The sequence below is a fragment of the Trachypithecus francoisi genome, unplaced genomic scaffold (assembly GCF_009764315.1).
Source record: "Trachypithecus francoisi isolate TF-2019V2 unplaced genomic scaffold, Tfra_2.0 Lachesis_group1, whole genome shotgun sequence".
NCBI classification, from domain to species: domain Eukaryota; kingdom Metazoa; phylum Chordata; class Mammalia; order Primates; family Cercopithecidae; genus Trachypithecus; species Trachypithecus francoisi.
Window position 1 is genome coordinate 4,771,076 of NW_022681454.1, and position 25,482 is coordinate 4,796,557.

Consider the following 25,482-nt stretch of genomic DNA (forward strand, 5'->3'; position numbering starts at 1 on the left):
ATTGTACACAGGCTCATCTCCCCGCTGTGCCTGCCCACAGCGCTGTGCCCCTCTCTGTATTTATCTGCTCGTTGCCACAGTCAGAAGGAAAGGTGTGAAAGGGAAGCTGGAACTGTGTGTCCTGTGACCCGCTCTGGGTGAGCCGGGACCTCTGGAGTTCATGTGTGTGTATGTAGGCTTAGAAAACCGCATATTATTAGAACATCCTTGGGACATTTGGAAACCCCAAGCCAGCCATTTGGGTGACAGAAGCAGCAGACGGGGAGCTTTCTGAAATCATCTTGGCAGATGGAGCGGGGCTCTGATGAGAACCCCTGCCATGGGAAGACCCCAAGATTTCCCCTGTGTGAGTACACAGGGGGTCCCCTGGCCATTCTCAAGGTGGATTTACCTCCAGAACAAACGAGGAGAGCAAGAGAACAAAGCGAGCATGGCTGCTGGTCTTTGGCTAAGCCGGGAATACACGCCCAGAGGTCCAAAGTTCACTGGGCCCTCAGAGAAGGGTGGAACTAAATATAGATCCGTGGGCACAGAGCGGAAATAAACAGTCAGGCAAATCCCTAGCCAGGCACGGTGGCTCACACCGGTAATCCCAGCACTTTGGGAGGCTGACATGGGAGGATCACTTGAGCCCAGGAGTTTGAGACCAGCCTGAGCAACATAGCGAGATCCCAAATACAAAAATTAGCTGGGCATGGTGGCACACACCTGTGGTCCCAGCTACTCGGGAGGCTGAGGTGGGAGGATGGCTTGAGCCTGGGAGGTTGAGGCTGCAGTGAGTTGAGACTGTGCCACTGCACTCCAGCCTGGGTGACAGGGCGAGATCCTGCCTCAAGAGAAGGAAAAAACATTCCCAGAGATGACGGAATGATGAGGACTCTGCTGTCTGGGTCGTGAGAGCTGGTTCGCTGCACAGAAAGAGGAGTTTGCCCCCCGCCTGCGCCCCCTTGGCCTGGCATGTCCCTCTTCCTGTGCCTGTCATGCTGGTGTGGTGCTGAATGGCACACCTGTCTCCCCAGTACCTGACAGCGGGTCTACTCCTGTGTCTGTGTCTGTTGAACAAGTGAACATGTGGTTTGAAGCCCAGCAGGTGATGAAAGGGGTGGGAGGAGGAGCCTTGGACACACCTGCGCTGCGCCCCAGTCTCTCAGTTGTGTGACCATCTCCTAGCCTCGGCATCCTCATCTGTGAGATGCAGATGACCGACATTCCTGTGGGGCGTGGTGTGCAACAAACAAGGGAAGGTGGAGGGCTTGGACCGTGGCTGTTGTGTTCCCTGCGGTGTCCCTGGAGCCTGCACTGTATTTACCGTCTTGCCTTTTCCTGAAAATTCCTGTGGACTCCCGCTCTGGACTGGGAAACCTAGAGTGGACCTGAGAGTGATTGTTATTCCCCTTTCCGATAGCCACCTCCGATCTGACCCCTCCACCCTGCGGCCTGAAACTGAACTCAGCTAACAGCTGCTGTTCTCAGCCACCTGTCAGGCCTTGCACATGGAGCTTTCTCTACTTCAATGGACATTTAAAAAATCCTCCTAAGATCAAGCCCCAATTTACAGATGTGAAAACTGAGGCTTTGCAGAGTTAAATCCGTTCACCAAGATCACACCGCTGCCCCTGGATGGTGGACCCAAACCAGACCCTGCTGGCTCCCATTCTGGCTGGCTGGTGGCAGACCAGGAGTCCAGCCTGGAGGGGGAGGCAGGGGGATTTCCTGAGAGAGTCACGTCGCTTCGCTGTGAAGGTTATGTGTTAACGACACCAGCAATCATTCTTGTTATTCCCACTGGGTATCCCCAAGGCTGGGGTTTCATTATCACAAGGGATTAAATACTCTCAGCCCCTGTGTGATGGATTCTTAGCATTTGCGTTTATGTTTTATGTTATTATCACAGTTAGAGACTTGTTAAACCGAATTATTGGAGCCAATCTTGAAATTGCAGTGAATGAACCTGCTGCAATTGTGGTTCCTTTTTAATTTTTTTTTTTTTTTTTTTTTGAGACAGGGTCTCACTCTGTCACCCAGGCTGGAGTGCTGTGACATGATCTCAGCTCGCTGCGACCTCTGCCTCGCGGGTTTCAAGTGATTCTCCTGCCTCAGCCTCCCAAGTAGCTGGGATTGCAGGTGTGCACCACCACACCTGGCTATTTTTTTTATTTTTAGTAGAGACAAGGTTTTGCCATGTTGGCCACGCTGGTCTCAAACTGCTGACCTCAGTGATCCACCCACCTAGGCCTCCCAAAGTGCTGGGATTACAGGCATGAGCCACAGTGCCTGGCCTAGAATTTAAAAAATTTTTTGATAATTTTATTTCTCAGAGCAGCTCTTGGTTTCTAGAAGACACAGAGAGTTCCCATGTGCTCCCATCCCATCTTCCCTATGATTAACATCTTGCACTGGTGAGGTACATTTGTTATAACTGTACCAGTGTTGACGTATTGGTTAGTGAAGTCCATACTTTACATTGGAGGCCGCTCTCAGTGTTGTAGTTTCTATGGGTTTGGAAAAATGTACAGTGTCGTGGATCCACCATTACAGCATTGCCCAGAGCAGCGTCACTGCCCTAAAAATCCCTGGTGCTCCGCTCATCCCAGCCCTGGCAACCATCAATCCTCTTACTGTCTCCTTAGTTTCGCCTTCTCCAGCATGTCACATAATTGGAATTCTGCAGGGCGTCGGCTTTCCAGGCTGGCATCTTGCAGCTAGCAGTATGCATGGAGGGCCTCTCCATGCCTTCTCACGGGGTGATGGCACGCTTCTTTTTGTTGGTGAACAATAGTTCATCGTCTGGATACACCCCAGTTCATTTATCTGTTCACCTGCTGAAGGACAACTTGAAACTTCTCTTTTTATTTATTTTTTTTATTTTTTTGAGACGGAGTCTCGCTCTGTCACCCAGACTGGAGTGCAGTGGCCGGATATCAGCTCACTGCAAGCTCCGCCTCCCGGGTTCACGCCATTCTCCTGCCTCAGCCTCCCAAGTAGCTGGGACTACAGGTGCCTGCCACCTCGCCTGGCTAGTTTTTTGTATTTTTTAGTAGAGACGGGGGTTTCACCGTGTTAGCCAGGATGGTCTCGATCTCCTGACCTCGTGATCCGCCCGTCTTGGCCTCCCAAAGTGCTGGGATTACAGGCTTGAGCCACCGCACCCGGCCGAAACTTCTCTTTTTAATGTAAAACACGTGGCTGACTTTGGGCCAGGTTCTGGGGAACTGAGAATGCCACCTGGCCCCTGCTTTTGCAGGGTTTTGCTGTCGCTCCCCTAGCCTCCTTGCATACCTGTCCTCACAGTTTGGCAGCTGCAGCCGGGTAAGGAATGAACGCCGTACACCCACTTACCTACCTGTGGTCCCAGGGCCTGGCAGGAAGGGCCAGCTGGAGGGAAGCCTGTAGCAGCTGCACCTGCCTAGAGGCAGCGGCGTCCTCACCGCGCAGTGTCTGCCTCCCATCGCAAGAGGGCAGAGCCTCCGCCATGTCGCCGCAGCCCCAGGACGCCTCGGAGGCGGTCCCAGCAGGCAAGATTGGGGCCTCCAAGCAAATCCATGCTCTTAGTAGCTTCCCCCAACACCCCCCCCCCGCCCCCGCCCCCGCCCCGCCACCCCTGACCAAGTATATTTCCAGTCACCTGGAAACCGTGATGTCAGGCCAGTGTTCTTGAAAATAACAATGGTATTGCATTGGGGAGTTATACATGATATAAATGATGAATTGATGGGTGCTGACGAGTTGATGGGTGCAGCACACCAACATGGCATAAGTATACATATGTAACAAACCTGCACGTTATGCACATGTACCCTAGAACTTAAAGTATAATAATAATAAAAAAAAAAGAAGTTCAAAAAAAAAAAAGAAAATAACAATGGTAATTGTGTATTGAGCACTTATTGTTTGCTGGGCTGGTTGCTATGGGAATGTTTTTGCCCATGGTCCTGGCGTCCCTGGGGCCAGGTAATGCAAGAAGACGGATGCCTAGATGGAGAGACACACAGACAGAAGGTTAGGAGTTTCAGGGACTCACCTGAGGTCACAGCATGCAGTAGGCCAGCTGAGGCGGCATCCCAGGCCATCTGGCCCCACCACTCTGAGACTCTGAAGCTGACGCTTCCCTCAGGCTGGATTTGGGCCGGATTCCAGCAGCGTGAACCTCTCCCTCGTCGGATCACGAAGAGACGCCTGTGCGTTGTTCTCTTTGTTGCCAATAGATGAGAACATACATATCTTGAAGATGCACAGCCCCCACCACTGTGAGCTCTGACTGAGCCTCAGATGTGGACCGGGTGCGTCATCCGCATGGCACCTACAGGGGCCCCAGTGGCCTGGGGGCCATGTGTGGCTGAGAGAGGCACTGTTTGAAGTTTAGTCCACAATTCTAATCCTTGTTCTGCGCTGGGAGGCTTCGATTCCAGCCCAGAAAACCTTTGCCTGCTGCCGCCTCTCCACCATCTTTATTAAATAATGGTTGAGGTGGTTTCATTCTGCAGGCAAAAGGTGTGTGGAACAAGCCTGCTGTGGACTCAACCAGGGTGAGAAAGGCCACGGTGGCCTCCAGTGGCTGCAGACTGAGCCCGCAGGGACCCTCACCGGGCTCTGTCTCGTCCAGTTTGCAAAACCGGAGGCAGGCCCAGGGTGGTGCTGAGTTATTTTTCATGCCATTCATCTCCTTTCCTGTGCCTGCTTCCCACACCAACCCCTCTCCCTTGTCCCCAGACGGCTGACACCCACTGCCCTTGGTCTGCTTGGAATCCCTGGCCTGGGAAGACCTGCTGCCCCAACATGACCCAGGTTCCTCCTCTGCGCTGTCCAGTCACAGTTCCATCCATGCGCAGGGACCCCGGACGAGGATGGCTGGCCAGATCAGTGGCTTCCAGGATGTGGGTTTCTGGGAATGGGTAGGGGCAGGTTGGAACTGGATGGGGAAATGGCCTCCTCTGTCTGAGATGCAGTTGCTGGATTTTTACCAGTGAGATGAGGAGACTTCCAGGCTCAGAGCGCAATCAGTGCTGGCATTTAGCAATTGTGTAAATATATGTGAGTGTGCGTCTGTGTGTGAATACACTTAGCCCTCAAATGAAGGGTGGCAGGTATTTTCTGAGCCTGTGCCACATCCCTCACCCCACCTGTGGTTTCGACTGCAGCTAAGTGGGCCATGCCGGATCACCTGCAGGCTACCCAGCCCTGGCATCTGCAGCACCCCGGCTCTGTGCCTCAGAAACTCGCTTAGCCCAGACACCAGGCAGACCAGAAGAGGGGGCTGGGAGTTCCGCCTTGGAGCAGCTCTTGCACTCAGGGGACAGGCAGTTGGGGGCCAGTGCCCCGGCCTCCCTTCTTTCCACGGGAGAGCTGGGACATGCTCCACAGGGTTTCCTGGACGTCCCCAAGCCCTGAGGCTCCTCTCCCACATGGGGAGCGGCTCAACAACACGCCTGTCAGCAGCTTTCATCTTCCCTGCTCCTCACTTCGGCCTGGCACCTGGGGCCCCCGAAATAGACCACTGCACCCACAGCCTTGTCTTCAAGACTGGCTTCAAGGGAACCCAGACTGAGACAGGGGGAGCTGGCATTAGAGTGCTGTGGAAATAAAGGAAGACATGAGGACAAGTGGAGGAGACTTTCTCAGACCCGCTGTGGCAAGGGAGTCGGCCACACGGGCAGGCAAGTGGTGGGGAAGGCTCCGAGGGGGAAGGACGGCTCCGGGTGAGCCCGCGTGGAAGCTGTTGGCCTCGGAGGAGGCTCCTGGAAGGGAGGCATCCCATGTGATTGGTTAGGGGTGTATTTGGCTTCCTCCAAATGATCCTAACTGGAAAGCGGGGGCACAAATTAGGACGGCTGTCAGTTGAGTCAAGTCCTGGCCATGTGGGACCGAGTTATTGTTTAGCCTCCTGGTTGTCAAGGAAGAGCTGTCACCTCCCTGTGAGTCTGCCACACAACTGGCTTCCCGGCTGGGTGCCGAGGCCGGGCTGGACTCCTGGGCCGGCAGCTGCAGGTGTGGGCTGAGCTCTGCCTTTCTCTGGGCCTGGCCATTGTCTGTGTATTCAGTCTCTCAATGAGATGGTTCGGGGTGAACTTGGCCTGAGCAGAAGGCGTGGGGCACAGTGCTGGCCGAGTGAAAGCCCGCCCTGGGCTGCTGCACTGGAGTGGTCCTTGCCGTTGGTGGCTCTCCCTCCCAGACGAGGAGTGGCTGGCAGAATGCAGAGGGGAGGGGCTTGGTGCCTCAGCCCCTGCATCCCCCACCTGTTTGACGGGTCGACCACTGCATTTACTTCCCTGGCTTCTGTAACAAGTGACCACAAACTGAATGCAACACAAATTTATTAGCTTCCAGTTCCGGAGGTCGCGGTGCCCACCAGGTCTTGCTGGGCTAAAATCAAGATGTGAGGAGGGCCAGTTCCTTCTGGGGACTCCAGAGGAGAATCCTTTCCTTGCCTTTTCTGGCTTCTCAAGGCTCCCACATTCCTTGGCTTGTGGCCCCTTCCTCTGCCTTCAAAGCCCGCAGTGTGTCATCTCCCTGACCTTCTTCGACGGTCACACCTCCCTCTGGCCACAGTCGCATCGTGTTCTGATTTTAAGGCCTCTGTGGTTATGTTGGGCTCAGCTAGACAATCCAGATCATATCCCAAAGCCCTTAACTTTGTCACACCTGCAGCCCCTTTGGCCATGTCAGGAAGCGTATGCACAGGTTCCGGGAATTAGAAAGGGGACATCTTAGGGGCATTGTTCTGCTGACTGCAGCACTAGCCACAGAACCTCCTGCCTGCCGCCTGTGCCTGCCCTGGGCTCTGGGCCTTCAGTCCCCAGGCTGATTCATTCCTGCAGGCCAGCACTTGCTGAGTGTCAGCTGCTCCTCTCCGCCGGCCCCCCAGGATCCATCGCCTGGGTCCTGCTCAGGTCCTGTGTGGCTGACTCTGTGCCTGGCAGAGCTCCACATCCGGCTTTCTCACCTCCATCTACCAATTCCTCAAGCTTCAAAGCGATGCCAGCTTGGCCACCTGGTGGTCACTGTTGCTCACCTGGCCATCCCTAATGCCCACTGGGAGCCCCTCAAAGGGCAGACCTGAGGCTTCTGGGCAGTGGCCCCCTGTCCTGGGCACTAGTCTCTGTAGATGCTTTGGGAGGATGGGGATGAGGAGTGTATCACCCTGCCCAGTTCCCAGGAGCCCCACAGTCAGGCCCTGTGACCATCCATCCTGACCTGTCCATCCATCCAGCCACCCCTTAAACATCCTGTACTGTGGTGGCTTTAAGGGAGATTTAAGGGGACAGCAGCAATATTCAGGTCCATGTCCCAGGACCCAGAGGGCATTTGAAGTGAGCTCCCCTTGGGACCGTGGCTGCTGTACTTGCAGAAGAGAGGATTTGGTGCCTGCTGCTGAGGGTTGCTGAGCTTACAGAGGGGTGCCTTGTCCCTGAGACGCCAGAGGGTAAGGCCGTGCCAGGTTAAGGCAGCAGTGGTTGGGTCATCTTTCAGGTGGGGAGATGGTGGCCTCATTGCCATAGGTGTGCATGTGTGTGAGAACCCCGGGCCCCTCCCCGCATGGGGCTATGGTAGACAGGAGCCCACATTGGGGGTTGACCAGATGGCCTTTGCCCTCTGGCCCCTCACCCCTCCATAATCTGACTGCTATGGGTCCCCAGGCAAAAGAAGACAACAGACCGACCCGGATGCCCTGTGGGGCTTGTTGCTGGTGGGCGCGGGGCCTGCTGGGAGGGTCAGTTCTGCGTCCTCACACCCCTGTTGTGCTCACCTTTGTGCCTCACACATCCACCCTTGAACACTGTTCTTCTCTCTTTCCCAACAGTGTCGCAGCCCCAGGCTGCTCCCAGCCCGCTGGAGAAGTCGCCCAGCACAGCGATCCTGTGCAACACGTGTGGAAATGTGTGCAAGGGCGAGGTGCTGCGGGTGCAGGACAAGTACTTCCACATCAAGTGCTTCGTCTGCAAAGGTGAGTGTCCCCCGGTCCTCTGCAGTGTGGCCCCTGAAACAGGCCTCCCAGTGGCCCCTGGTCCTCTGCAGTGTGGCCCCTGAAACAGGCCTCCCAGTGGCGATCCCGGGCCCTCATAGCATCCTGGGAAGCTCTGCTTAGGCCTGGGATATTGGAGAACACTCCAGGTACAGAATCTTCATAGGAAAGTGTGATCTTTTCAACATAGCCTTGTCTCTTGTGGGTGTGATGGAGAAATTGCCAGAGTGGGGAGGGTCAGGGGATAAGGGTCCAGGTCCCCAGGGGTGTCCTCATGTGGCTACACCCAGCCTCAGAGAATTCTGGTCCTGGAGCCAAAGGAAGGTGGTCACCTGAGCACTGCAGCCACACAGGTAAATAAATGGTCGTGGTCAACTGCATGAACTCAGCAGTGGGGGACACGCGGGACCTTTGCTGGACCACAGGCACACGAGCACCCCCACCCGAAGTAGCACCGAGAACATTACCATTATTCCAGACTAAAATCACTTCAATTTCTCTATGATTATAAAACAATAATGTAAATAATCTACTAAATTCCAATAATCCTGAAAAGATGAGAAAAAAGCAAAACAAAAAAAAATCACGTGAGGCCCCGCCCACCGAGATGGCCTGTGCGGAGTCTCCCTCCAGCCTGTTCCTCCTTCCTATACAAAGATAGCGCATGTGCCCTCGCTAATTTTCTAAAAATAGATTAAAAATAGCACTGGAGGAAGGGATGTGCAAATCAAACCGATTTGATGGATGTCAACACGAGGAGTTTGCAGTTTAAAGGAATTACATTAAGGACATTGCAAATCCCTGCTGCGGTGTGCAGCCCGTGCCTGCCAGCCTTCTGCAGGTTCCGTGTGACGAACCCCTGGGCCATTTGGAGATTCACACTCGCTTAACCATAACGACCCTCGATGAACCCTAGTGTGCTGACAGTGTGCTTTTTTCTGGGCAAACAAAACTAGGAAATGTGCCACAAGCAGATAATTGAGCATCATGATTTTCATCAGGCGTCGCACGGCCCCCATCCGATGGTTGCGGGCTGCATTCATCCGCTCCACAAAGCCTCCAGGAGGCCCTGCTGTGCGCCAGGCTCTTGAATGTTCTAAAGACCAAGAAGGTGTAAACTTTAGCATGGATGCGTTCACTGTCTGGTGAGGGAGATAATGTTAGGTAAGGTGTGCAATACGATTTGAAAAGGTGACTTTTTTTTTTTTTTTGAGACGGAGTCTCACTCTGTCGCCCAGGCTGGAGTGCAGTGGCCGGATCTCGGCTCACTGCAAGCTCCGCCTCCCGGGTTTACGCCATTCTCCTGCCTCAGCCTCCCGAGTAGCTGGGACTACAGGCGCCCGCCACCTCGCCCGGCTAGTTTTTTTTTGTATTTTTTAGTAGAGACGGGGTTTCACCGTGTTCGCCAGGATGGTCTCAATCTCCTGACCTCGTGATCCGCCCGTCTCGGCCTCCCAAAGTGCTGGGATTACAGGCTTGAGCCACCGCGCCCGGCCTGAAAAGGTGACTTTTTATAGTAAAAACCAAGCACATGTGTGTAGCGGGGGATGCCCACAGGGAAGGATTTCGAAGACTCCAGAAAGGACTTCACAGGGCAGGTGGCATGCTGGCTAGAACCTCAACAGAGTAGAAATCTGCCTGTCAGAAGAAAGGCCGCTCCAGATGGAAGGGAATCCTCCGGGCACCAGCAGTCCAGGGGGGACATATGACTGCGTTTCAGAAAGGGGGACACTGAGATCTGGAAGCGCCAGGAGCTTGCCCGGGGTTTGCATTCCAGGCATGTCTGCAGCCCCTGGGCCAGGGTCTTCCCTCCTGGGTTTCTGGGGAGACTCCTTGAGGGTCTCCTGGGTATGGGGAGGACAGCAGGAGGGGAGTAGGTGCTGTCTCAGCCCTGCCCATCAGAGTGCAGACATTGTCCACTAGTCCACTTCCTGTCTGCAGGCACAGTGTAAAGACTGTGTGTAGAGTCCTGTTGCTTGAAAAGGAAGCTTGAAAACAGTGGCCTAGACTTTTCTGCTGCTAAAAGGGGACCATCTGAGAACTGACCCTGGTGCCGCTGGTCCTGGAGGAGGCCTAAGTCCACAGCATGGCACCTGGGGCCCTGCAGGGGGTTGGTGACTTATGGAAGATGCTGAGCCCAGCCAGCTCTCCACTGGGCCTGGGACCCCAAGGGGGCTGCATCATTTCTGGGCAGGAGTGGGAATGCCCTGGATCCCTTGGGCTGAGGCAGACCCCAGCCTCGCCCTTCAGAGATGCTGAGACTCTGTCCAAGGACATGGGTGACTATCAGAGACATCACTGGGGACACTCAGTGCCCCAAGAATCACCTGGATGGGGGATTGCCTGCACATCTACAGCCTGGCTCGGCCCTCAGTGAATTCCGCCCACAGCACCCTGATACCCCAGGTACCCCAATACCACTGCCCTGCCTGACAAAGGCAGCAGGAAGCCCAGTTCTCATGTGCGGACCCAGGCCCACCCCTAGGACGGCAGTTCTGGGGGCTGCTTTGGAAGAATGATTAAGCGAACAGCACACTGTCCAGCACACGCAGGGAAGGATTTGTTTTCTGAGAGTGAGTGCACGAGCTGTGGCTCACCTCCATCCTCCCACATTTCCGTAAACAAGCAGGTGGTCCACCTGCCTTCACAAGCCTCAGGATCCCCACCCGGACTGCAGAGTGAAGGGGGTGTGTCAGCGCCAGGGGGCACTTGCCTGGGAGAAGGGTTGGCCTCCGCCCTGGCCTTTCTTTCCCTGCAGCTGGTCGATTTCATGCTTTTCATTACGGCTTTCCAGGGCATCGTGGGATTTGTCTGGTCTAATTTTTTCAACTCTCCATAAAGATACATTTGCCACATTTCTGGAAAGCAAAATCCATTAGATGCCTCTTTTTAAAAGCCTATTTTAAAAACAAAGGGGAAGCTTGCACTTTATTTGAAAGGATTTCCATAAGCACAGACCTTGGGCATGCAACAAAATGCATCAGACCCCAGAGTCAAGTTCATCACCTCCTGTGACCCAGGGGACTCCTGGGTGATGGAAACTGCCCTGGGTCCCCCTCCTGTGTCACCTGGGCAGAGGCCACTTCAGCCTCCTCCAGTGGGTGTGGAATAACCATAACCCCTTCCTTGCCAGCTACAGGCAGTGGGATGAGACAGTGTCAATGGCAGGCTGACCCAGGGCCAAGGACTCACACTCCATCACCCAAGACCATTAGTGACCATGGGCTCCAGCAGTGGCAGGGGTCTGAGCGCAGGCCAGTGCCAAGATCCACCACGTACCCACCCCCAGCCAGGTAGAGTCTCACTGTGTGCCAGGCACCTGTGCCAGGACTGTTGGCCCTGCAGATGTGGCAGCCAGGGCAGTGACCACCCCTTCTCCCAGGAAAGCTCTGCCTTCGGTGGGTGGCCTCTGCGCTGGAGAACGGCACAGAGTAACTAAGATTTCCTGCAAGCTTTCAAATGAGCTGCATTTGTTTAAGCATGAGGACCATATAGTCTTGGATTAATCTTCTCTCCAGGCTCTCATGAGAGTGCTTATGAATCATTGAGGGTGCTTTGTGATGAATAAAAAGAAGACCCAACTCATAAATATCCAACATGGATATTTATCATCTTAACACGAAGTCTGAAGGTAGCCCCATACCCCTATCCCAGGGTTGGCTAATTAAACAACTGACCAGGGTCATCACAGACGCCCTAACGTTCTCTCTCCCACACAGCACCCTGTGCCTGTCATCAGTGCCTCTCCTCATGGTCTCAGATGGCTGCTGTTGCTCCAGCATCACGTTCTCTCCGCATGGCATCCAGCCTGGAGGTGTGCACAGGCAAAGGCTGTCTTCTCGCATAACCCTCCCTCTCATTAGGGAGGAGAGCCCTTGCCTGAAGTCCCCATAGACTCCCCATATGACTCATTGGCCAGAACTCAGTCACACGTTCACCCCCACTGGCAAACAGGAACGGGGGGATCGTGGCTGACTTAGCCCAATCATGGCCATCCTTGGGAAGGCACATTACCAGGTGAGCCAAAGCAGCGTCTGTTCGCAGGGAAAACAATTGTATCACAACCTAATTCTGATTCAAGAGGTCCCACTATGTTGGGTTCCCACTCCCCAGGTACTTGTGCCTCAGTTTACCTGGGAAATCTGTGAAATCGTATGATTATCCTCTTGTCCATCGCTGCCCCAGGCTTGGGCATTCAAATTCCACCTCTGCCACCCACAGCTCATGTGGCTCTTAGGCAGGTGCCTCAACCCAGTTTTTCTAAGTAAAGGCATTCAACAACTATTTATTGAGCATTTACTATGTGCCAGGCACTGTTCAGGGTGTATGGAAGATAGCCTTGAACAAAACAGACATCCTGTCCTCATAGGGACCAGTTCTAATGCAAGGAGACAGACAATAAACACAATAAAGAATAAATAAGTGAATTTCATCATATGCTAGAAAGTGAGCCCTGCTAGGGAAGGAAAGATGCAAACTGGTGGTCAGGATGGGCCTCACGGAGGAGGTGACCTCTGGGCAAAGCCTGTTGGAAGGAGGTGAGGGAGTTAGTGAGGGAAGAGTGTTCCCACCAGAGGGAAGAGCCAGTGCAGAGACCTGGAAGCAGGCAGGTTTGGGAACAACAGGAGGCCCATGTGGCTGGAGCAGAATGACTAAGGGGATAAAGGAGGTAGAGCCTCTGCATCCCTGCAAGGACTGCGGCTTTGACACCAGCGAGGAAGCGCAGAGGAGGGTCCTGCTCCATCCTTGTAGTTTTCCATGGATCTCCGGGTGCTTGCTGGTGCATGGAGGCCAGGTTGGGAGTCAGGAGGAGGGTAGAAGCAGGTGCAGGCACCTAGACTGGAGCCGATGGCGGCTGGGATGAGGGGAGTGAAGGTATCTCATTCTGGATGTCTTTAAGACCCAGCTGGCTCTGTCTTTACCCTACAAATGGGAATACATGTAGAACATAAATACGTCAAATGCATAGCACAGAGTGTCTATAAAAACGAATCTGGTTTACTTGGCCTTCAAAGGATGGCTGAGCTCTGAGCTTTGGGAATATGTTTTAACCATGATCTGTTGTCTCCTACTTGCAATGATGAGAAGATGAGGCCCTACCCACGTGTGCCCTCAGGAAAGCAGGCATTTTCTGGTCCAGTTGGAAGTGGCACTGAGCCAGTCCATGATTTTAGCAAGAGCCAAGAAAACAGGCAGGGAGGGAAGGACACGTGTCCGGGAGGAGAGTCCATGAGCTGCGCACATAAGGCAGGTGGAGTTGTCTCTGAGGATGCATCCATCTGGGACTAGAAATAGCCGCCTGTTCTAGGCGGTCTGGGAAGAATGAAGGAATGGTGCAAGATGCCTGCACACGCGCTTCCTGGGTATTCCAGGCGTTTATTTGAAACAGTCGTGGGCCTCCAGCATCAAAGGGAAGCTCCAGACAGGTGGGCCTTGGACCCGGCCCAGGGCACTCCTTGTTCCGCACAGCCTGAGCTGCACAGAGTGCCAGGAGAGTCAAGATCACATGGCAGAGTTGTGAAAGTCCCGGCAGGAGGAATCTCAGATGACGTCCACCCCGTCGCCCTGTTATTCACAGAAGGGGACCCTGAACCGGGCTGGGCCAAGACTCGGAGCCACGATGACTGGCCAGCCCTGGAGCCCTCGCCCAGGTTAAGGCTCACTCAGGCCCCTGGGGTTCTCTGTTTTCTTGTGTTTTGATGTGAATTGGCATCTCCTTCTTCCACTCACCAATATAGAAAAATGAGAGCAGCGGGTGGACGGCACCTTGGGTGGTCCCTGTTCGGATCTGGGTGTATATTCCTCCCAGCTTTCCCCTTGTCTGAGTCTCTTTAAAATTTGAAGGCATGCCGGCCGTATGCCTGATTCGTTCACTTCACATTAGTGTGTGGGCACTTTCTCACCATCCAAATTCCTCACATTCATGTCAATATCCTCCCAAATTCCTTCCAAAGCATGGCTTGTTAAACCTCATCTCATTGATTTCTTTTTCTTTTCTTTTTTTTTTTTTTTTTTTGAGACGGAGTGTCATTCTTGTTGCCCAGGCTGGAGTGCAGTGGCGCGACCTCGGCTCACTACAACCTCCGCCTCCCGGGTTCAATCGATTCTCCTGCCTCAGCCTCCCGAGTATCTGGGATTACAGGTGTGCACCACCACTCCCGGCTAATTTTGTATTTTTAGTAGAGACGAGGTTTCTCCATGTTGGTCAGGCTGGTCTCGAACTCCTGACCTCAGGTGATCCGCCTGCCTCAGCCTCCCAAAGTGCTGGGATTACAGACGTGAGCCACCACGCCCGACCTTCATCTCATTGATTTCTTACAGCCACCATGCAAGATTGGTATTGCTACCTCTATTCTACACATGAGGACTCTGAGGTTCAGAGAGGATAAGTAACTTGGTCAAGGTCACACAGCTGGGAAGTGGGAGGAGCAAGGACTCAAGTCAGGCTGCCTGACTCTAAAGCCCAGGGATCTATGTATGACATTTTACTGTATCTATAATGCAGGGAACATTGTTGCAACTGAATTTCTGTGACAGTCATGGTCATTTCCTTGGGACAATCCCAGGAGAGGGACTGCTGGATCAAAGGGTGGGAAGTTTTCACATTCCTCAGAGTCAGTGCCAACTGGTGTTCCAGAAAGTGGTGCTGATTCACCCTTTCCCCCTGGCCGCTACCCTCTCCTGCCTGTTTCTTATAAATGACCACAGCATGTGCCCGAAGGATGGTGCTGCCATCTCCCCCACCTCCCCTGCCTCCCGCCAGTGTCTGTGCTAATTTGATAAATGACAAAACGTAATATAAGAACAATGTGTTGTGTCCTTAAGGACTTCTAAAATGACCAGGGAACTTGAACGTTTTATTTTTAGCAGACAGAGGTCTGGGGTTTTTGTTTTTGTTGTTGTTGTTGTTTTGTTTTTTGTTTTGAGACGGAGTGTCGCTCTGTCGCCCAGGCTGGAGTGCAGTGGAGCGATCTTGGCTCACTGCAAGCTCCGCCTCCCGGCTTCATACCATTCTCCTGCCTCAGCCTCCCGAGTAGCTGGGACTACCTGTCACTGTGCCCGGCTAATTTTTTGTATTTTTAGTAGAGACAGGGTTTCACCGTGTTAGCCAGGATGGTCTCGATCTCCTGACCTCATGATCCACCTGCCTCGGCCTCCCGAAGTGCTGGGATTACAGGCGTGAGCCACCGCGCCCAGCCAGAGGTCTGGGTTTTAACCGCCTTGTGGTGACCTTGGCATACTCAGGACAGCTAGAATCTGACCAGCAACCTCCTAGGTAACAGCTGGGCCTGGACATACTCACTTGCCTGGTGCTCCCGGGAGCGGACTCACGGTGCTGGAGTGGGGCACCAGAACCACTGCCACATGTTCCTCCTTTAAGGAACAGCCCACACCATCATGTCTTTATGAAGAATAGAGAAATAGACAAATGCCAGAGCCGTGAGTGCTGCGAGCCCGATCACCATCCAGCTAGTGTCTTGGTGCGGGCGGCGCTGATATCAGAATACTATGATGCTCCAAAGTGAGGCCCCCAAGTCTCTGCTCCTCCCCAGTTGGGATGTATTTGCTTGGTCGACACTATGGTGCAAGATCAGACAAAGCATTTTCATCCTCAGCCCGGGTTTCCTTCTGGATCTTCATGAGCCAGAGCGTGGAGTGCAGAGCTAGGGCACCCTGGCCCGGGCCTGAGGCCCACCTGTCTGGAGCTTCCCTTTGATGCTGGCAGTCCTTGGCTGTTTCTCATAAATGCCCCGGAACACCCAGGAGGAGCGAGTGCAGGCATCTCACATCGTGTCCACATCCCTCCCAGACCGTCTAGACTGCGTTTCATTCTGGGTTTTCATTCTCACATTGAGACAGAATTCAGAATCAGCATCTCTGGCTCGGTCCTCTTAGGACCAGCCATTACAGCAGCAGCCAGGGCCTCGACGCTGAGCCAGGCAGGACTCAGGCCTCAGGTCGCACTGGCTCACGGGATGCTCATCTGTGCTGCCGTGTACCCCTCTGAAGTAGGTTCTGTGTGCTAGATGAGGACAAGGAAGCCCAGAGAGGTTAAGGAACTTGCCCAGGGATACAGCACACTATGCAGGTGGAGCTGGGATTTGAATCCCGGCAGCTCCTGCATCTGGAATCCAAGCTGCTCGGTGGACATCTCACCATATCAGAAGAGCAAATGTCTCTTTGTAGAAATGGAGAAAACTAAACGCCGGAATACAGGCTTTCCAGCCGCTCTGGTGCTTCCAGCCAGTTTGTTCCCAGAGTGCTGTTGGGGGTTTTGTAGGCAGATGTTGAGGGTCTTGCTTTGGACTTGATATCCCACTGGATGCCCTCGAAGGAATGATGTAACTGTTCACTTTAAAGGTGCGCATATTCACAACATGCAGAAACGACATCCTTTGCAAGCAGTTAACATTGTAATGACAACTTTTAGACGTCAGCTTTAAAATATATGAGAGCTACATGGTTTCTCAAAGCCTTTCCTTGGTGGCTGTGAGCTGCACTGACCCAGCAGGCAGGACCCAGGACTGGCCAGGCCAGAGGGGCTGGGGCTGCAGGGGGTTCCTCTGTGATGCTAGCAGGGAGGGGCTGGGCCAGCCAGGTCAGGGGAGGCTGTGGGCTGCTCCCTCTGAAACCATGCATGGCCTCCATGTGGCCCTGGCACTGGAGGGGAAGCTTATGGGAGGAATACACTCGTGTCTCAGGACAAGGACTCAGGGCCTCTGAGCTGTTAATGAGCAGCAGGTCATCCTGAGGGCGAGTGTTCCCTTCCCCACCTGGCAGAGATCCCTCGGCCCTCCATGGAGCTCCAGGACTTCAGCTTCCTGGGGCGGGTGTGTGCTGGGAAAAGAGACCAAGTTCTTTCCTTTCGGGAACCCACAGGCTGTCTCCTCCTGCAGGGCTGGCCTTGTTCACACTGTGGGGAGACAGGCACTGAGGACCATGAGGGCATGGAGACCCAGAGGAGTGGGGGAGGACGCTGGGAAGTCTCGAGCGGGGCTGGAGGCACCAACCACAGGGACCTAGTCTGTCCTCCTGGGAACCTTCGGCCCCCAGCACAGAGTCTAGCACATAGTAGGTGATCAGGCTTTAGCCCCTTCCTGATCTGTATGCCCAGTGCTGGAAACAGCCCACTAGAGGACAGGAGGGGCTCAGGGACCATTCCTGGCAGGGTCACAGAGGCTGGGGTCACCCTAGCGAGGGTGGGAGGCTGGGCAGCCCCTCAGGAGAGCCTGGCTCTTGTCCCGGTCAGCGCCCTTTTCCCAAGCTTCTGTAAGAAAGTCCACTCACCAGCAGGCCAGGAGCCAGAGCTGGAGTCTGTCCCGGGAGCCTGGCCCACCAAGAGTTGAGTGAGCCACCCCAAGTGTGTGCTGAGGCCTTGGTGCCTGTGTCAGGTGGTGGTGCGTGTGTGGAGGGGGGTCCACCTGGGGCCTGAGGGACATGGAGATGGTCCCCTCTGCTGCTAACACCGCCTCACCCGTCTTCCCCCAGCATGCGGCTGCGACCTGGCCGAGGGCGGCTTCTTTGTGCGGCAGGGCGAGTACATCTGCACACTGGACTACCAGAGGCTCTACGGCACCCGCTGTTTCAGCTGTGACCAGTTCATCGAGGGTGAGGTGGTGTCAGCGCTGGGCAAGACCTACCACCCCGACTGCTTCGTGTGCGCCGTCTGCCGGTGAGTGAGCGGGCACCTGGCCTCTGCCGCCCCGGCCTCTCCAGGCCTTTCTCCTTCCCTCCCTCCCTTGCCTTCTTTCTCCTGCTCCCTCCCGTGATCTGCCTTCTGCATCCTGCAGCGAGGCTGTCCCAGGGCCCACACTCTGCACCCTTCTGTCACGATGTGTCCAGAGGCCTCCTCACAGGGAACTCTGTGAGGGCAGGGGTGGGCTGCCCTGCTTTGGGTCTGGTGCATGGCACAGAGCAAGCAAGCAGTGAGCGCTGGCTGCGGAGACTGGGTCCTCGCCCAGGCAGCAAGACTGCACCGGCCCTCCTCTGCCTGCACCTCCTGCGGCTGAGCAGGGAGGCCCGAAGGCAGCCGTCCCACATGGTCCCTACCTCCCCCTTCCCTCCATAGCCCCTGACTTGTTCCTCCCGGAGGAAATGTTCTGTTTCTAGAAAACAAAGAATAAAAACATGAAAAACAGTTTATTTTCTGTTCTGTACTCCCTGTCTCACCACACCCAGTTTGCAGGGGACGTTTTCAATGTTGTTTCCAAAGCAGTTCCCTGTGGTTACAGCATGTGCCAGAGACAGAAATGGAACCTTTGTCAGAGGATGCTAAGGACAGGAGGTGACGATGACAAGGAGTATTTCTAGGGAGAGTCGCTCTGTGTCATCGTAGCATGACCTGGGTCAGACCTCTCCCAGGGATTATCTGAATGTTTGATTTTTGTGTACGTAGCTTAGAGATGAGGGTTGACATCTCACAGTTGGTTTGAAAGATTGCCTCTGGTTAATCTATTATTTTAAAAAATAATAACAGACGGCCCTGGTCATGTTGGAGTCACTGGGACTGGACTTGTCGAGCCACCGTCAACAACAAGGAAACTGGACATAATATATGAAACAACCAATTCCAGACTCTGGGACTCAGAACTAAGAGAAGGGAACAAGTGAAGTGAGGCGAGGCTGTGATTGCCCCAGCTTCCTTCCTGGAGGCCGTTTCTGAAAGGATAGCGTGGGGTTGGGGGAGAGATCCAAGGGGAGCATGGCATCGTCCTGAGGCAGGAGACAGTGACTAGAAAGGCAGGCACAGCTGGAACTTGTTGGGCACGATGCCAGAGGGGTGGGGGCATCACGGACAAGAGCACCGATCTGCACAGGTGCCTTGGAGTCTTTGACCAAGCACGAAGCCCTGTGGTCATAGAGGAATTTCACACAGTGGGGCAGCGCATGACCAGGTGGCTGCCAGCGAAACAGTTCCTGGATTTGGGAAACATCTGAGTCCTGTCCGGGGCGGAGATTCCTTGTTGAACCCCAGGGCATGCAGTGTGGACACCAAAAGGGTCATGTCTTATCCGGAAGACAAAACAGCCCTAGAGTGAAGGCTACAGTGAACCTGCTCTGCCAGAGCAGAACACGAGCCTCAGAAAGATCATGCTGGCTGGGCGCGGAGGCTCACACCTGTAATCCAGCACCTTGGGAGGCCAACATAGGAGGATCGCTTGAGATCAGGAATTGGAGACCAGCTTAGGAAACATAAAGAGACCCCACCTCTATTTTTTTGATTAGTTATTTTTTTAAGAGATCATGCTAATCTGCAAATAAACTGCCTGCCAGGGCAAAGCCCAACACTTTTCACAAGAAGATTTTTTTAAAATCCAGCATTCAACAGTGTAAAAGTTATAAGTGTTCAGTGTCCAATCAAAACTTGCTGGTGATGGCTAGGCACAGCAGCTCATGACTATAATCCCTCCACTTTGGGAGGCCGAGGTGCGAGGATCTCTTGAGGCTGGGAGTTCAACATCAGCCTGCGTGATATAGCAAGACCCTGTCTCTACAAAAAATTTAAAAATTAGCCTGGCATGGTGGTGCATGCCTGTAGTCCCAGCTACATGAGAGGCTGGGGTGGGAGGATTGCTTGGGCCCAGGATTTTGAGGCTGCAGTGAGCTATGATTGCCCCACTGCTCTCCAGCAGTCTGGGTAATAAGCAAGACCTTGTCTCTCAAAAAAAAAAAAAAAAAGAAAGAAAGAAAAATTACTAGTTGTATTAGGTTGTTGCAAAAGTAATTGTGGGTTTTGTCATTAAAAGTAATAGTAACAAACAGCAACCTAATAAAAGGAAACTAGGAAATGTGACCCAAACCCAGAAGAAAAGTCAGTAACAATAGGCCCAGAAATGACAGGAATGGTAAATGAGCACATAATGACTTTAAAATAGCTACTGTAAATATGTTTAAGTATTTTAAGGAAACATGAACATAAATAGGAGAGTTATGGAAGATATAAAAAGAAACCACTGGTACTTGTAGAAATGAACAAATACAATGGCTGAAGTGGAAAATCTCCTGAAAGGAATTAGCAGTAAATTGGGTATTTTGGAAGAAAATATCAGTAAACTTGAAGACACAGCATTAGAAAGAATTCAAACTTAAGCAGAGTGACAAAAAGACTGAAAAACATGAAAAGCCCCTCAGGGACCTGTGGTTTTAGATCTATGTCTCTATCTAGGTGAATAAGGGAGACCAAAAAGTACTTAAGGAAGGAATTGCTGAACATTTTGCAAGTTTGGTGAAAACTGTAAACACATGGATCCAAGAATTTCAATGAACTTCAAGCAGAATAAACACATCAGAATCCACCAAATCTATCCTAATCAAATTGCTGAAAACCAGTGCTAAAAAGAAATCTTAAAAGCAGCCAGAGGAAAAAAAATATTATTTACAGAGGAACAAAGGTATGACTCCAGACTTCTCATCAGAAACTATGTAGGCTAGAAGACAATAGAATAACATTTCTTAAATGCTGAGAGAAAAATATCTATCAAATAATTCTAGACTAAGCACAAAAGACTTCCAAAACTGAAGGCAAGACTGCTAAAGGGCATGGGATTTCTTTTGTGGGTGATGAGATTGTTCTAAAATCAATTCTGGTGAGAGTCGCACAACTCAGAATATGCTAAAAGCTGCTGGACTGTATATTATATTGTATGTGAATAAAGTGTCAAAACTGTTACTGAGAAACAAAGGCACTATAAAGACTTTTTTAGACCCACAAAGCTAAGAGAATTTGTTGCCAGCCAACCTGCACCAAAATAAACTTATAGGAAGTTTTGTGGGCTGAAGGAAATGCAAAATGAGAACCTGCAAAAGCAAGCCATCAGCTGGCAGAGAGTGCCGTGTTAGATATGAGTTCAAGGGTGGGCCCTCACACCTGTGTCGGACGCAGCACTGCTCTACAAAATATGGATTATTTACAAAATATTGATTATTCACAACTCAATAATAAGACCAAAAATGCTGTTAAAAATGGGCAAAAGAGGCTGGGTGCAGTGGCTCACACCTGTAATCTCAGCACTTTGGGAGGCTAAGCCAGGTGAATCACTTGAGGTCAGGAGTTCGAGACCAGCCTGGTCAACATGGTGAAACCCTGTCTCTACTAAAACTACAAAAATTAGCCAGGCATGTTGGTGGGCACCTATAATCCCAGCTACTTGGAAGGCTGAGGCAGGAGAATCACTTGAACCCAGGAGGCAGAGGTTGCAGTGAGCCAAGATCACACTACTGCACTCCAGCCTGGGTGACAGAGGGAGACTCTGTCTCAAAAAAACTTTTAAAAAAATGGGCAAAAGAGTTTAACAGAGACAACTATAAATCAAAAAGAGATTGAGGCAGGGCTCAATCAATAGAGATTATGTAGCCAAGGTTGAGGATGTGTCCAGGGTGAAATGCAAGCCACAGGATCACTTGTGAGCTGTTCTTTTTCCAAAGGGGGTCTGGGACACTTTGGTATTCAAAGGGCAAAGAGCAAGAAGGAGAGAAAAAAGGGGAGGAGGAGGAGGACCATGAGGCAGATAGCTACAGTCTTTATAGTTAGATTTCATATGCTAATCAGAGCCTTGGTAAATCTATGTTTTACATGTGAAAAGAGGGAGTTGAGAAAACAGTTAAGACTAACCCTCTGTAAATCTACATTTTACATTTGTCATATGCCATGCTGTTTTGCATTTTACATGTGACATGGGGTTGTGAAACTACAGCTCTCTGGAAACAAAAGGAAAACAGTTTTTGCATGACTCAGTTCCCAGCTTAACTTTCCCTTTGGCATAGTGAGTTTGAGGTCCTGAGATCCTATTGTCTTTCACACTTCACTAAAGAACATATACAAATGGGCCGGGTGCAGTGGCTCACGCCTGTAATCCCAGCACTTTCGGAGGCTGAGGTGGGCAGATTGCTTGAGGTCAGGAGTTCAAGACCAGCCTGGCCAACATGGTGAAATGCTATCTCTACTAAAAATATAAAAATTAGCCGGGTGTAGTGGCAGGCACCTGTAATCCAAGCTACTCAGGAGGCTGAGGCAGGAGGATCACTTGAACCCAGGAGACAGAGGTTGCTGTGAGCCAAGATTGTGCCACTGCACTCCTGCCTGGGTAACAAAGCAATACTCTGTCTCAAAAAAAAAAAAAATAAATGTATATATGTGTGTGTGTGTGTATATATATATATATATATATACACACACACATACAAATGACCAACACCATACGTGAAACAATGTTTACCATCATTAGTCACAGGGGTATGCAAATGAAAACTGTAAAGAAATGCCATTATGCCTCCATTAGAACGACTAAAGCTAAAAAGATGGACCGTGGCAGGTGCTGGTGAGGATGCGAAGCCAGAGGAGTGTCCCTCCAGTGCCGAACATGCACTGTGGCCGTGGAAACCGGCTTAGCAGTTTCTCATAAAGTTAAATACACACCGAGCACATGATCAGAAAACCCGTCTTCTGCATTCACCCAAAAGGAAAGCTTGCGTCCGCGGAGAGGCTAGTTGGCAACTGTGCTTAACAGCTTTATTTGTAACAGCCTCAAACTGGAAGCAGCCCAGTAGCCCCCCGCAGTTGCATGGAATGGCTATTGTGGTTTATCCATGGGATGGACACTGCTCAGTCCTCAAAGGAACAAAGGATCGACATGGGCAGTAGCACCGGTGAATCTCAAAAACATGACGCTGACAAAACACCAAAGACTACGTGCTCTGTGATTCCATAAAAAAAAAAAAATCTAATCCACAGTGACAGTGACGGTCACAGTGTCTGGGGCCGTGGTGACAATGATGATCATGGTGCCTGGGGCCAGAGGTCGCGGGAAGCGTGATTGTAGACAGCCACAGGGGGCTTTTTGCAGTGGAAAGAATGTTCCATATCATGACGTGGTGGTGGCAGTTACATGGGTGTGTACATTTGTCACAATGTACCTCAATAAAGTTGAGGAAATAAAATCATAGATGCCATTGAGTCAGCCCCTCTCAGGCCTGGGCAATATGCCAGAGCTTCCCAGGCAGGATGTCCTGTGGGCGAATGAATGTATGAATACAAACCTGGAATGCAGGCATTCTCCATCCTACTTTGTAGGTGAGAAGCGTTTCAGAGAGGCTGAGTAACTTGCTCCGGGTTACACAGCCAGATATTCGCTCCAAGCACATCCAGGGATGCTGAGGGGCTCCTACTCTGTCTCAAGATCCCCCGCGAGAGGGAGGGCGCAAGACACTGAGACCCAGTGGGTAGCAGACCACAGCATTCACACAGTGGCAACATGGGCGTGGGAGAGCCGTGCAGGCTCCTGGGCGGCCAATGGGAGGAGAGGGCCCTGGACCCAGCTCAGCCTGTATTTGTCCTGGGTCCCCAGGAGCAGGTACTGGCCCAGTGGGAGCCCAGGAACACACCTGCTGCATGGACCGAGGACGCTGAATACCAGCCCCACAGGGCGGGGCTCTGGCAGGCCTTCAGCAGGGGAAGGCACGGCGGTCTCTAGCTTCAGGGAGTTCCATCTGGCAGGCCCTGGGGGGAGGCCAGGCAGGGACTCGTCAGGAGAGAGTAGACCAAGCACGGCCCCCTAGGGGAGCTTCAGTCCTTCACTTATTCACCTATTCATTCATTCAACAATGAATCTATGGTCTCTTCCCTGAAGAAGACAGATGAACCCAACAAAGATGTTTGAGCAGGGGGGCTTTTTTTTTTTTGGAGTGTCACTCTTTCGCCCAGGCTAGAGTACAGTGGTGCAAACTTGGCTCACTGCAACCTCCACCTCCCGGTTCAAGTGATTATCCTGCCTCACCCTCCCAAGTAGCTGAGATTACAAGTGCACACCACCACACCCAGCTAATTTTTGTATGTTTAGTAGAGACAGGGTTTCACCACACTGGCCAGGCTGGTGTCAAACTCCTGACCTCAAGTGATCCTCCCGCCTCAGCCTCCCAAAGTACTAGGATTACAAATGTGAGCCACCATGCCTGGCCACGCAGGAGACTTAAGGGGCACCCATGGTCTGACACTTCCACAGGCTTCTGCCTGAAAAGCACCTGGTTCTCTGGCCAGGCTCAGCTGGGGAAGGAAAGTGGCCCAGCGGCTACTGGGAGCTTGGTGGCAGCAGGTGTTGAGGACAGACATGGCAGCATTCTCAGGCTGTGCTTCTGGCCCCGTCTGCAGGTGGCCCGGCCTTAGCTTGCTAGATGTAGCTACTTGAGCCATCCGTCAGTCTCCAAAGACATCCCCGGGCTGCAGGAGGATGGGCCAGCTCTCTGCGGTCCCTCACCCAGCCTTGGTCCCGGCACTTGCTGCGGAGGCAGACTTTAAGGGGGTGCCAGACAACTCAGTAGTCAAGTAAATGATATTTTAATGCAAAATTTTTAAAAATGGAAATAAATGCAAAAACTCCATTTAGAGCAGAATGGCAGAATTGTAAATAAAGACAGGATCCAATTGGCCAGCATCTTCCTGTCTACGAGGTGTGCATTTAAAGACACTGTCCTCTTAGCGGCCCAGGTAGATAAATCGTGGAACTTTGAAGCCAGACAGGTCTTGGTTTGATTCTGGTTCTGACTTGTATCGATGTGTCCTTGGAAAAGTTACACATCCTCTCTGAACTCCAGTTTCTCGCCTATAGAGAAGACATGAAGCAAATGCCAACTAGGGTGAATGGCGTGGGGTTATTCATGAGGCACGCCTATAGGGCGTCTATCACAGTAGCAGGCCCTGGGCACACAGGAGATGCCCAGTGGGCATAGCTGCTGCCCTTGCTGCTGAGCCAATATGAAGAAAGCATCCCATGTCGCCGGGAAGGCAGGGTGGGCTGGAGGCGCCAGTGGCATGGCATGTTGCCGTGTGCCGAACACTGGGCTGGCCCTCAGCTGGTCCTCACCACCACCTTAGGCACTGTGATTCTGCCTGTTGGTATGGATGAGGAAACTGAGGCTCAGATGTCAATGACTACCTGAGGTCCTATTGTGGGGATGTGGCAGTGCCCGGGTGGAGAGGCCCTGCAGGACGTGGCAGTGCCTGGGTGGAGAGGCCCTGCATTGCGTCCTCAGCCTGTGAATGGTCCCTTTGCAAAGCCCTGGGGAGGGAGACATTGGCCCTGGTCTTCTGCTCGGAGGCAGGGCTCCCCCAGAGAGGAGCCGGAAGGTGGGCCTGGCTGGTAATGAGCTCTCTTGTTTCAGGCTGCCCTTCCCTCCCGGGGACCGTGTGACCTTCAACGGGAAGGAATGCATGTGCCAGAAGTGCTCCCTGCCCGTGTCGGTGGGCAGCAGCGCACACCTGTCCCAGGGCCTCCGAAGTAAGTGGGCACTGAGTGGGGGGTGCTGAGTGGGGGGTGCTGAGTGGATGGGTGTGCTGAGTGGGGGGTGCTGAGTGGGTCGTGCTGAGTGGAGGGTGCTGAGTGGGGGGTGCTGAGTGGGGGGTGCTGAGTGGATGGGTGTGCTGAGTGGGGGGTGCTGTGTGGGAGGTGCTGGGGAAGGCTTAGCAGTGGGGTGCTGAGTGGGGCGTGCTGAGTGAGAGGTGCTGGGGAGGGCTTAGCAGGGGGTGCTGA

General features: G+C 52.7%; 1 protein-coding gene across 34 annotated transcripts in view; it reads left to right on the plus strand.

Annotated features, from left to right (window-relative positions):
• Window positions 1-25,482, plus strand: part of ABLIM2 (actin binding LIM protein family member 2) — a 200,200-nt gene that overhangs the window by 45,393 nt on the left and 129,325 nt on the right. For all 34 annotated transcript variants that reach the window (XR_004437783.1, XM_033213643.1, XM_033213650.1 and 31 more), the window contains exons 2-4: window positions 7,799-7,942; window positions 17,450-17,633; window positions 25,115-25,230. Coding sequence is in view for 33 of the 34 variants with exons in the window: in XM_033213643.1 (XP_033069534.1) it covers window positions 7,799-7,942; window positions 17,450-17,633; window positions 25,115-25,230 (444 nt within the window). In the remaining variant the exon portion in view is untranslated. The remainder of the gene's footprint in view (window positions 1-7,798; window positions 7,943-17,449; window positions 17,634-25,114; window positions 25,231-25,482) is intronic.